This window comes from Besnoitia besnoiti, assembly GCF_002563875.1.
Source record: "Besnoitia besnoiti strain Bb-Ger1 chromosome Unknown contig00015, whole genome shotgun sequence".
Lineage (NCBI taxonomy): Eukaryota > Apicomplexa > Conoidasida > Eucoccidiorida > Sarcocystidae > Besnoitia > Besnoitia besnoiti.
Genome location: NW_021703917.1, coordinates 1,449,293 through 1,461,556, shown reverse-complemented (window position 1 = coordinate 1,461,556; position 12,264 = coordinate 1,449,293). Strand labels below are relative to the sequence as shown.

The 12,264-nt window shown below is 54.2% G+C and overlaps 1 protein-coding gene across 1 annotated transcript; it reads right to left on the bottom strand.

Moving 5' to 3' along the window:
* Positions 1 to 1,144: 1,144 nt before the first annotated feature.
* On the bottom strand, positions 1,145 to 5,851 carry BESB_029160 (uncharacterized protein; the record flags this gene model as incomplete). Its single annotated transcript, XM_029361590.1, has 8 exons — positions 1,145 to 1,282; positions 1,694 to 1,793; positions 2,215 to 2,460; positions 2,893 to 2,958; positions 3,423 to 3,547; positions 4,148 to 4,297; positions 4,678 to 4,836; positions 5,177 to 5,851. The coding sequence occupies 8 exons, from the start codon at positions 5,849 to 5,851 to the stop codon at positions 1,145 to 1,147; spliced, it is 1,659 nt and encodes a 552-aa protein (XP_029215490.1).
* Positions 5,852 to 12,264: the final 6,413 nt, after the last annotated feature.

Here is a 12,264-nt window from a genome sequence, read left to right as displayed (position 1 = left end):
GCCACCAGCCTCGCTAGAGTGTCGCGTCATGGACTCGAAATGGCATCTAGAACCGCTCCCGCTGTTCTGTTGCATCACGAAGAGGCGGCACCTCCTTTCGTAGTTAGAATCTGCGATAATAAGGAGAGTGGCTTCCCGCATCGTGGTAGCGGGACTGTGGAATCGACGTCAGTGCCCTGCGCCTTATATAAATATATATATATATATATATATCTGCGGCGTGCTGCGAGCTTCATATCTCCGTGTAGAAACCGGGTCTAGCGGCCTCTGGAGGCGGATGGCGAATCGCCGAATTTCACACAGAGGGGTGCCGGAGGGTGGACAAATCCTGTGTGCCCTGCCGCCGATGCGAAAAGGGGTGATGAACAAGCCTCTCTCAAAGATGATCACTCCGAAGACGATGCTACTTAAGCGCCCCTACGAGGACGCCACTTCATTCAGCCAGTCATCTTTCACATGCCCGGGAAAGCCACTTGGGCGCCTCAAAACCTCCATGCAACATACGGGTCCCATTCCTGCCATCGGCGCGGGGGAGGGGGGAGGAGGCCGCGAGCGGGAAAAAGTGGAAGCACTGCCTGGGCAAATATGTATTCCAACGCGCGCTCATGTGGGAAGGCTCATCCAAGCTCACAGCTCCGTACATGCTTCCCGAAGTCAGAACAGGCGTGCAGGAATGCAGAGGCACGCGCCGACCCACGTAGTCAGACGCAGCAGTCGTTGGAAGCAGCCTAGGATCTCTCACGGGAGTGAGAGCCAGGGATGCGCCCTGAACACAGGGTACGGCTTACAGGACTGCAAACAGGATCTTAGTGAACTGGAATTTCATGATCCCAGAAGGGTTTGCAGCTTTCGTTCCACAAGCAAGGGAGGGACGGGTGCCGGTCTCCAGGCCGCCAGGTTTTTCCGTCGCCGACTCGGGGCGTTCGCAGCCTCTTCAGCTCTCCCTCTATGCATTCAGAGGGGCAGGTTCGATATCTCCCCGCATGCGGCAACCACATTCGTTCACTCGGAAGTTGCCGTTCGGAGAGGCATCTGGGGTGTCACGCGGATTTCGTAGCGGTTCTCGAACGCTTCCTTTGCCTGTGTTTCTCTGTGTACCCTTCCTGACGCTCTCGCGCTCATCGCCTTTTCTGCAGTGAGTTCTCTACTTGGATTTAGGGTCTTTTTTGCCCGCTCTTCGCGCACAGAAGCTGCACTTTGAGCCTTTGAAGATGGCAAGCGGAGACATCCAAGGCGCGTTGCTGGAGAGGCGACCCAGTCCCGCTCTTCCGTCGTTGCCCTCCTGGAAACAGACGAGGCCAAACAAGGATGTCCCTCTGCGCCGTATGCGCAGCTGTCCTAGTGGAAGCTGTCGCGCGTCCGCGCTGCACTTCCATTCGCTTCCGAGCATCACACTTTAGTTGCAGCTGCACCTTTTCTAGCCTTCCGCACCGACACGTTGCCTGGTAGAAAGTTTCTGTCTCACAGCGCCGGCATTGAAGGGCAACATGCGTGGTTTGCAGGGCAGGCTGCCAAGCTAGCGCCCTGCCCTGCTTATATATATATATATATATATATATATATATATATATATATATATGTCTGGACGTGTGTCAATATATATATTCGTACATATATACACATACGCTGCGCACTTCTCTGGTCTGTTCTTGGGGCAGCACCCGGCCGTGTGCTGCTTGAGCAAGGCGCCTACCGCAGTTTGGTCAACCCCGTCTGGGAACTCATCCTGAAACATTTTCTGGCAAGCCTTCGCGTAGCGCTGCTGTTGCTGGGCGATGGCATGCAGATAGTACCTGTCACCGAGGCAAAACGAGCACCGAAAAAACGAGCTATAAAGACGCTGCGACCCCCCCTACTTACTCACATCTCTTCCTTGGCCGCCTGCGCGTCTTATTGCATGCGTGCCACAGGAAGCTCGGACTCCACGGTCTCTGCAGCCCACCAATCGCTTCAGTGCTACTGCTGCACACTCAGCTGTCCACTGCAGCTTTTCCCGACACATAAGCATGTAAGCACTCTATCTACACGCATCATCAGAACGATGCATCTCCAGACCGTCGGAACTATGCATAACGGCCTCGTTGTGTGCGCAGCTGAGCACGCCGCTGGTCGTTCGTTTCGTTGGTCTCGCATCTGCATCCCTCGGCGCCTCTGTTTCGTGGGGTATAGCGCCTTTAAGGGCTTTGATTTGTCAGCCGTTCCGTCTTTGCTCACCTGACTTTCTTGAGGAACTTTTCTCTGTCGTCTGCGTTGGCGGGAACTCCGCTCACGAAGTCTTTGTTGCTCTTCACGCTCAAGAGGGAGTGCGACTTCGTTTCGAGTTTCGTGGGATGTCGCTGTTCGAGGGTCTCCACGTCGCTCTCTACTTCGGGTGGAGGCGAGGAGGCGCACATGGAGTATGCGTGCCTGAAGTCTTGCTTCGCCTCTTCGAGCTCGCCCAGATGGAAGCACGCGAGGGCCCTGCAGCGCCGCGACAGCACCCACATCGTCACGCAGACAAACAGACGCCTGCCCTCGCAGAGTCGCGTGGACGCCTGCCTCCCGCGAGGCCTCCCTGTTCCAGCTCCACCGTGAGAGTCACATCGCGATGTCAGAGGGGGCAGGCAGCTCTCTCTATGTTTCGAAGCTCCACTTCCCAGGTGAGGGTTCCGCGGCCTAGCCCGCCCCGCCGTCTGCGGCCGGGCTAGGCGCAGCAGGCTGAGAGAGGGCGACGCTATCGATGAAACAGGTGTGTGGGAACGCTGTGGATCAACCCGGATTTTGTAGTCCACGCGTGCGAAGAAGAACGGCTCAGGGAGTGTCTGTCGGTGGAGCCTCGCTCTCAGGAAAGCGAAATGTGGTCGCATTGGGGAAACGTGTGCATGCAGCCGCAGACCAACAGGCGTAGCTCACCTTCTGAAGATCGCCTTAAGCGAATGAGGCTCGAGGTCTAGAGCCACGTTGCATAGCGCCTTGCATCTGCAGAGACAGACACACATGTCACATCTCGATGGGAAGTCTCTGCGTGTCCCATGTGCGTGCGAGTCTCCAGGCACACGATCTCGTGTCCGATGAGGGGAGAATCATGCTTCGTCACCGCACAATGTAGAGATACGCACGTATGTGTGCACAAATAGATCCATGAAGACATGTTTTTTCACAGTGCGCCGTCGACTAGCAGCCAGTCACGAAGCCTGGCTAGCTTCAGCACCGCCGTTCGTGGCTCCTGAGAAGTTTGCCCCCTTTTTGGATTGCCGCGACAACGGAGTGTGGTCTCCGCGGATCGCCATCCTCATAGGCCTCAACAATAAGTATTACGTAGAAATGAGAACTCAGTACAAGGAGATGCTGTAGACGTCACAGAGTCGACCGCGCCGATTTGTAGTTGTATACCAGCCCCGTTGTTTCCCCCTTCGCCGGAGAGGTGTGCGCATTCCGCATACCGTTCATAGGCCTTTGTGGCGAGCATGCACGCAGCGAGATTGAGAACGACCGGAATCTGAAGCTGCTGTTGAGCTGCTTCTTGCACGTCGGCGCTAGAGCCGAGGTCCAGCGCGAGAAGACAGTCCTGCGCGCCACAACAGGTCCCGCTCGCTCGTCCAGATTGTCAGCGAACAAGGAAAACTTCCACCTCCTACGCTTGAAAGTTTCTGTGCATCCTGAAACTCGCTCCGTACTGAGAGCGCATATGCACCGTCCCATCTTTGTAGCCGACGAGACAGGGTCTGAAGTGACATTTTCTGCTCACTTGATTGTGTCCTCGACGCGTCGCAGTTCGACATGCATTATTCAATATCCGCATAGATGCAAAATGCGGTTCTTTCTATTCACCTTTGTCGCTGTACTGAGGCGTGGATCTAAGCATCCGTCTATGTGTGAACTCATATCTATTCGTGCTTCGCTCTGAGAATACGCCACATATAGCCAGCGAGGTACGAGCTGGATACCAAGCAGCCGCGGGTGGCCCTGTGCTGTGCTCCCTCCGCACGCAAAGCACACACGCCCATGAGTCGGTTTGACCTCTCCAAAAGATCCGAGTCGTATACTGGAGCAAAGGTGTTTTTGTCCGTCCCCGTGACACCGTGTGTTTCCACTGATGTGCCTTAGATGTGATGCTGAGGAAGGGGCTGCGCCGCCGGCCTCGTGCGGCGGGGTGTTTGTTCCCGACCTGGTACGCCTTTGTGGCCTCCGCGTATTTCTTCTGTTGGTACAGGCTGTTTCCCAGGTTCTTCGTGTCTAGACCCCACTGCAGCTTTTCCCGCCATGTCTTGCCGCGGAGACTCTCCATAATCTGCTGTTGTCTCTCGCTCTGGGCCGCCTGCTCAAGGAGCCGACAGAGGGCAGGACTGTATTTGGCAAGGCAGGCGCGCACCTGTTGAACGCGTAGCTACAGGCGTCAGGAAAGCTGGAAGCTTCCGATGCACGGTTGCATATAAACATAAATGCATAAATAGATTCGAATAACACTGACACATGCTCGTGCCGCTAGGTTTGTCATGTGAGAGTGAGGGTGCAGATTTCGACAGCAGCCTGCATTCCAAAAGTGGGCTGCAGATGAATGAATGGGTAACTCTATATGCATGGACAACGAAAGAGGGCGAGCAACAGAAACCCGAAGTATGTATTTTTGTCTGTCTGAATAGATGACCTCGTCAAAATGGCGGTTGCGTGGCCTTTTGATAGAAACACAGTACCTACCTCCGCGCACACATCCGCGACTGTGACAGGCTGCAAAATCTTGCCAGCTTCTTTGTCGTATCGGTGGATCATCATTGGGGGGTCTGGCTCTTGAATCGATGCAGAGGCAGGGACGGCCAAGGTTTTCTCGGCGGCACCAACCGGGAACCTGGGCTGAAACTGGAATACAGAAGTCAATAGACATCGAGCACGCTTCTCGTCTAAAGAATCACTGGAACAGCAGCATCGCATGAAGGAAGAAAATTGCAACAGCGAGACTGACTTCGAGAAGAGACAGATACTCTTATGTCTTCTCACAGGGTAAACCTTATTCGCCTATGACAGTGCGCCTGTAAGATATTTGTATGTACCCTTTCTTGCAGGCCTTGTATGCAGATGCGTGTGCATCCATTCACGTAAGGCCGGAGAATAGATAGCGAGAGAAACGATCTTCAGTTTTTACGCGAGGGTGGCGTGTGTGCTGGAAAGGGTCGACCGTCCCCAGTGTGCAGCCACATACCGGTCCGTCTTCTTGTTTTCGGGTTCCGATGATCTCTGAATCTGCCAGTCTTTCCCTGAAGGAGCGGTGGTAGCCAAGAGTGGCTCCCCACGGGGAGGTCTGGCCCCTTTGCTCAGTTCCACTGTCTCCTCTCTCAAAGCTTCCACAGTTTTTGTCAGTGGAAATGCCAAACAGGAGGGAATCCGATAGCTGGCACATGTTTGACTGCGAAACAGGCTGAGAAGGAGGATAAAGCAGTTGTGTGGAGTCCCTTTCCCCCTTGGAGAACACAGGAGCCTTGTGGGTGACACTGACTGGAGCATCACGGCGACCCGTGTTGGTCTCATCGCTTGTCGAAGCCTGTTGCGTTTCGTGCGGCAATGTCGCTGGGCTGTCCTCGACGCAGAATTCACTATTTCCTTTCTTCTTCGAGAACGGATTCTTTTTGAGCGTTGTCAAAATCGCTCTATTGGCGTGGCCGTCCCCCTTTTTTCCATGGCGGATGTAGCGTTCATGCTTCGAGCGGTCATAATTCGCCTCCTTGTTCTCCTCCACGGTTACCCCCTCCGCGTCTTCAGCGTCTTTCTCAGTCTTGGGTGACCTCTCCTCGTGTTTCGGGAAAAGGGGGTTACGGAGCGAAAAGTGAGGAGATGCTTCCTCTCCTGAGTCGGTCTTCTTTCCTCGCCTCAGTCCCATCTTTGGTTTGAATTCGCGAACGCGAGACGCGACTTTTGTCTTGACAAAGGGCAGAGGTACACAAGCATTAGCAAGCGAAACGAAGAGTCAAATGCGTGGACAAACCCACCGCAAAGCCGGCAGTTCGAGCGGTTCTGTTTTCCTCAGGGCGTTCTGATTACTGGTTTGCGCTGTATTAGGGGTTTCTTTCGAGCGAGATAGATTGGCCGTTAGGGCGCCAACTCATAAGGGGTTAGCATGGCGACACGAACCAATATACACGCATTTAGCTGTACCCACGCAAACTACAGAAACCATGGGTGTGCAAACAGCTTTCACTCACTCCGAAACTCCATTCTGCGTCCTGCAAATTTCTTGAACTGACTAGGTTACAATGCAGGTGGGGCTTTCCCTTCGTGGGACCCGTGGCATGTCCTTAAGGAACCCTAAACACCTCTTGGCGGCGACTTGCGATACAAAATTACCGATAAACAGAGCTGCATCCCAGCAAAGCGATCTCAGCTGAGAAAAGCGGCAACGTGTCGGTTTGCACCGCGCATGGATATGGACACTTGCTATGCAGGTAGATGCACAGCGCGGTCCAAGTCAGATGAAAGGGCTTGGGTTTGTAGGGTTTACGGGAAGCAAACTGTCTCATCCTGAAATAATGCGCCGGTCAGATGTTTGCGTTGCCCGTGGACAATCCTTAATTGTTCTTCTTCCCTTGACCAGATGTTCGTACTACTCGTGAATCCTTTCATACTTTCTTCTACGCCGTGGAAGAAAAATTGTAGGAACAAGCACTGGGCACCGGGATTTCTCGTTGGGGGGGGGCTGAGTTATGTACGATAAAACTTCCAGAAACCCATTGCGCTCGCCTATCTGTTGTGGACATTGTAGAGCTGGATGAATATGCTACTGGCGGGACTAGTTGGGTCGGCACGGATACAGTGATTCAGTTTGCGATAGACGGCAGCTGAGTGTATGCCTGGAAATGCACGAGGTTCCGCGCCCGTTCTTGATGGCACTAGCGCCTACGGCGAACAGAGAGGAGAGCTGCTCATTATCTTTGTTGTGTAACGCGAGGCGACGGCCCGTTAAAGACGATGATGTCGCTATACAGGGTCGTCTCACCTTGCCATCACTGCACCTATGTGCCTTCCGGAGGCAGTACCTGTATCGCTCCGCATCATGTTCCACTTCAATTTCCTCGGCAGAGTGTATACGCACACGACGTCCCATTTTCATGCATTCTAAGGGAACACTATTCGCGCTACAGAGACAGCACTGCGTACAGGTGCAGCTTAAGGGCAATCTGCTCAGTCACCAAGCGTCGACTGTTTTTTGTTACTTGTGCGGAATGAAGGCAGCTGGAAAGAAGCAGAAAGGTTCTCCTGTCATATGAGCTGACGGAATAGCTAGCTGGTACACGTAAAGGTGGGACACTGGACGCCGTCCTGTAAAAAGCCAGTTGGCGCTAGTTTTGGCTCACATGGGGGGGAACGGAACTCGAACAAGAGCGAAAAGGCAGCAAAACAATTTGTGTTCAGGAGCCCTTCCGAGGCCGTGGCCTGGCGTTTGGACTAGAAAGGAAACTGGTGTTTGTCGGGAATGCTGGCTGTGGGTACGGCCTTCAGAGACGGTCAGTTCCTAGCATCCACCTGCAGACTATAAGAGCTGACCGCAGGCCAAGCTAGCCTGGTCTCAGCGAGAGCTAAGGCAGGCCCAGACACAACTGCGGGTGAAAGTGAACTCTTCTGTGCAACGTGAAAAGTTGCTAGTTACACACAGCAGGAAATTCGCATTGGTGGAAGTGACGCTGCCTCGCTCCACGCTCTCCGACCACTTTGCCTACCCTGAGCTGCACCTCTTGTTACGCGAGCCTCGCAAATACGTCTGGCACCCACTCTATCAAAGCCACCATCGGCTATCTAAAAAGTCGAATAAGTTACACGAGCTTGCGGCTATAAAGGGTCAGGCTCTACCAGCATATCGATAGTTAGTACGTTAGCCCAGTGTTTCACGATTGCCGTGCATTTCCCCCGTCTCAGACCCCGGGATTATCTGGTTGCAAGCATGCCCCCCTTTGCTACTGCAGAAGGAATTCACGGACGCACCGAACGATTTCAATTCCCGGAATGCACAGTGGTGCTGCCCCATCCTCTCGTAGTATCGTGAAGCAGAGGCTGTCACAGAAGCTTCGCGTGGAGAAACAGAGAAAACAGGTGTGTGCAACAGCCAGTATTATTCATTTCCGAGCGCAAGTCTACCAGTCGGGAAACAGCGGCATCAGGGTACCGCTACCTCGTTTTGAGGGCAACACCGGGATAAGTCGGAGTCACTTCATAGCGACCCCAACGTTTATCCTCCACGATGCAAGAACGTGCTTTTGGTGAGGCATGGAACTGAGAAATTCCTGGCATATCGATGCCGCAGCAGGTTGCCTCGCTGCATGCGACACTGGTCCGGTGGGGAGAATTCGCTTATCGACCGTTCTCCCCGTCTCCGAGGAGTGCTCTATCCTCTGCGACATCTCCGTCGGGGTACAGACGGGTCGCGCATCAAACCGTATCCGGGTGTTCAGCTGTTGAGAGACTTTTAAGTTGGAGAACAAACGCGTGATGGAACGATCCTGCGCGGCCCTCCCCACAGCAAACATCGACACACACAGACTGCGATCTCAATTGAGATGGTCTCTCATCTTGAAGGATGATGCGACGCTTTGGATATAACCGTACAAGAGTATGACGTCACACGTGCTGTGAGCAAGCTGAAGACAACGAATTAGGGAAGAGATAAACCAACAAATGTCGTCCACGCGTCGAACTCTAGGCCTGCAATGGCGGTCGCGGAGACATTATGTGAGGGCTGTGTCCAGGCAATATATCTGTGAGAATCAAGCTCCTCGCAATCGCCGCTGCCAGCCGAACCTTTTTCCATCTAGGCGAATGCAGTGACACGTACTACACAAGTGTAGACGCGTCGCCATTCATTCGATAACGCGATCTAGCGCGGTTGCGTACTGTGCTCGCGTGATTCTGCGTGAAATACCCTTCGGAAATATTGTCATCAGCACCTTCAAGAAGCCCTCGTTGATCCGATCTGTTGTATCTGTTTTTAGATGCTGGACCGCTTTGGTACAGAGTTCTACCCTAATAAGCGAAACTCGCTTTGCCACTGCGGGGTCTCCTGTCTCACTGTATCCCAAGTAAACAGGTGCGCGAAGAACCGGAAGCAATGTATTCGCCTCCTCCCTCGGATTATTCTCTCCCCTCGAGTCCTTTGTTTCCCCCACTGATGGATGTGGCTTCGCCAGAGAGCGACTGTGACAAGACCCCGCAAGAACGGGCCGTAGTAGTGTGTGCTTCCTCTTCAGCTGCTCTTGCTGCCAACGAACAGGCGCCGCGTGTCTCCTCTGTACCATCACAAACACATTCGGGACGGCCTTCTGGGTCCGTATGCGGCACTCGCGTGAGTATCCCGCTCGCTTTACAGGAGGCTGTAGGCGACCAGTCGGAGGCGCGCTTCCTGAGGGAACGCATGCGCACTCTAAAAAAGCAGAATGAGGAGAGGCGACGACGCGAAGAAACAAAACGGCGGGAGCTACTTGAATCGATTGAAAGGGGCCGTAGTCTGGCGCTAGCCGAGAGGAGGAAGAAATATCAGGCTGCGAAGATACTGATGGCACGTGGGTTGGCGGCATCGCAGAATTCCGGCCTGTCTTCTTCCTGCGCCACTACTGGATCAAAGAGAACCGCCACACATTTGCGCGGCCCGGGCCAAACTGAGGTCCATCCTCCCAAACTAGCATGTGTCCTTCACCTCCATAAGAAGCAAGGAGAGAACGTCGCGGTCGCAACGTTAGCTGACAGCAAGAAAAAAGAAAGTGCACTCGAGAGGGAAGTAGATCGGTTGCCACCATTGGTGAAAGAGAAAACGGCATTCGCGGGTGCGGCACAGAATCCACAAGGGTTCGACAGTCCCTGTTCGAGCAAATCGGAACCACGAGACCGAGGCTCCTTCTCTCGAGAGCATGCAGGTCCCAAACTCAGTAATCGCTTAGCCCAGAAGCATAACGCCGAAGTGACCGGAACTCCACGTTTGCCTGAGCTGTCGTCCATGCCGTCCATGTCTGGTACCGCCCGCCAAATTGAAGCGCACTCACTCCAAGCAAAACGAAAGCAGGATTTCCTCGACCATGCGGACGTCGTGTACGCGCCAAATAGATGCAACATCCGAAAACAGCGAGTGAGGTCTCCACGCGAAGCCGACCTTAAGGAAAACTTGCAGAAAGCGTTCGAAAGTACGCACACCAGAGGGAAAGTGGGAGAGGAGGCACAGCAAGGCACAGCGGTTGTCGAGAACTGCGTGGACAAGGACGAAGAGTTTTCCACGGCGGAGCGCAGTGTGGCTTACGTGAAGAGCGTGCTTGGGAATAGCGAGTCCATGACCGCCAAACACAGAAGCATGTTTATATGCAAAGACTGCGAGCAAACTGCGGAGTCCCGATGCGTAAGAAATTCGCGTGAGCAAGTGGGGAGCCCTGGATGCGCTCGATTAAACCAAGTTCGCGGGAGGTCGACAACTTGCCGTCAAGAATTGAATTCAAATCAACGAATTAGCACAACAGCAGAACGTGGGGGGAGGCATGCAACAACGTACACCGCATCAGAGGAGTGCTGGAGAACTGAGCAATCTTCCAAAAAGAGTGAGGGTAAAGAAAAATCCGTCCCCGCGAGAAACTTTAGGCGGTCAGGCAAACAGGCAGAAGACAAACACCACACGCAGGATACCCTAGCCGAGAGTGATCTAGCAGCAGTGAAGTTCATGGATTCAGGAGACCGTGATGTTGAGGCGTCAGCTAGTTACGGCCTCGCTTGCAGTTCCTTCAAACACCAAGCAGTACGAGAGACGAGAAAGGGCTTACCACAAGTCGAGGTGCCGGTAGAACGGGACGCGCCTCCGCGGAAATACTCTGGCGGGACTGAAGGCCAGTCCCACAGATTTCTGTTGCAGCAAGAGGGAGACGACTTGCCTAACTCGTCGACAGTGAAGGTTGCAGATCGGCGATTGAAAGCTCTGATCCAGTCTCAACTTACACGATATGCATCCTCAAGTGCGTGCAACCTGGGTCGAACTCGAAGACTGGGCAACGCACACGGAGGACTGGCGAACTCAGGCCGAAGTGCGAAAGAACATGATGGGATCAGCCGCGGAAACAATCATACAGAGGGAGGGAAAGAAACGGATGTGAAGCACCCGATACTACGCAGTCGTACGCCACTGTTACAGAGTGGAAGACCCACGACACGTAGCGCGTACACCTGCGAAGACACTCTTGAGAGCACGCCGTGCTTTTCAGACGGCTGGTCTTCGCATTCGCAACGCTGCGTTCATCATCATGCAGTAGGCTCTCCTGCTGCTATCCCAGTCAGGCCGGCGTCCTGTAGTTGTGTGTCACAACATTGGCTCCCCTCCGGCGAAGACGTGCATCCTCTATTGATACGTATCTCGCGCTCAGCCCGGCAATTCGCGGAGGTAGAACGGGAGACTGAGAGCTCGCTTTTCTGTACCGCGCGAACGGTCAACAGTTATGCCCCCGAGAGCGGGTCCTTCCACCGTCTCTCCTGCGGTGTCTTTTCCCCACGCCTAAAGCACAGCCGCCATATCTCAGGGTCACTCGGCGACGCCTCTCGTCCAGCTTCGTCTGTCAGAATTCGCAGCGGGAAAAACCCATCAACTGAAGAGTCAAGAGATCCTCGCCCCCATGGTAGCGTGCCCCCAACAGCCGTGCCTGAAATTCATGAAAGAACAAGAACTCGAGTCCCTAGCGCGCGGCGGCTCCACCGCCTTGCCACTCAGCCGCTTACACGTTCCGCTGCGAGTGAAGGCAAAAAGAAGAATGCTCGTGATATGAAGGAACCCAACAGACACAGAGCAAAGGCTTCCGCACTCTTGAGCCCAATGCCGGTCAAAGAGACTTCTCAACAGGACGTGCAACGGAGGACATCTGGGCACTGTGGTCCACTCGCTGACAGTGACGCGAGTACTGCCTCCGCCTTTTCTTCATCTGCTTCAGCCTCCTTGGCCTCTTCGTCTTTTATGTCTTCCTTCCTATGCAATCCCTGCGACACGTGCGAAAATGGCCGAAAAAGCAAGGCACCGGCGCGCACTCCTCGCTCCTACCAGAAGCAGATCAGAGCATGCAGCGGTGTGCGCAACACAAGCAGAGGCGAGTCCGAACCGAAGTGCTTCATAGGGAACGGCAGCAGTTACAGAACAGTGAGCAGCGGATGGGCGGGCCTGAAGAAAGCTTCCGAGTCGCCGGTGCAGAGCCCCAGTGCATGCGTCACGCCTAGGCCCAGGCTCACTTGCCGAAATTCACAGGATACTCTCGGCATTTCTCCTTTCGGACGGTGGCCGTCGTGCTCTTT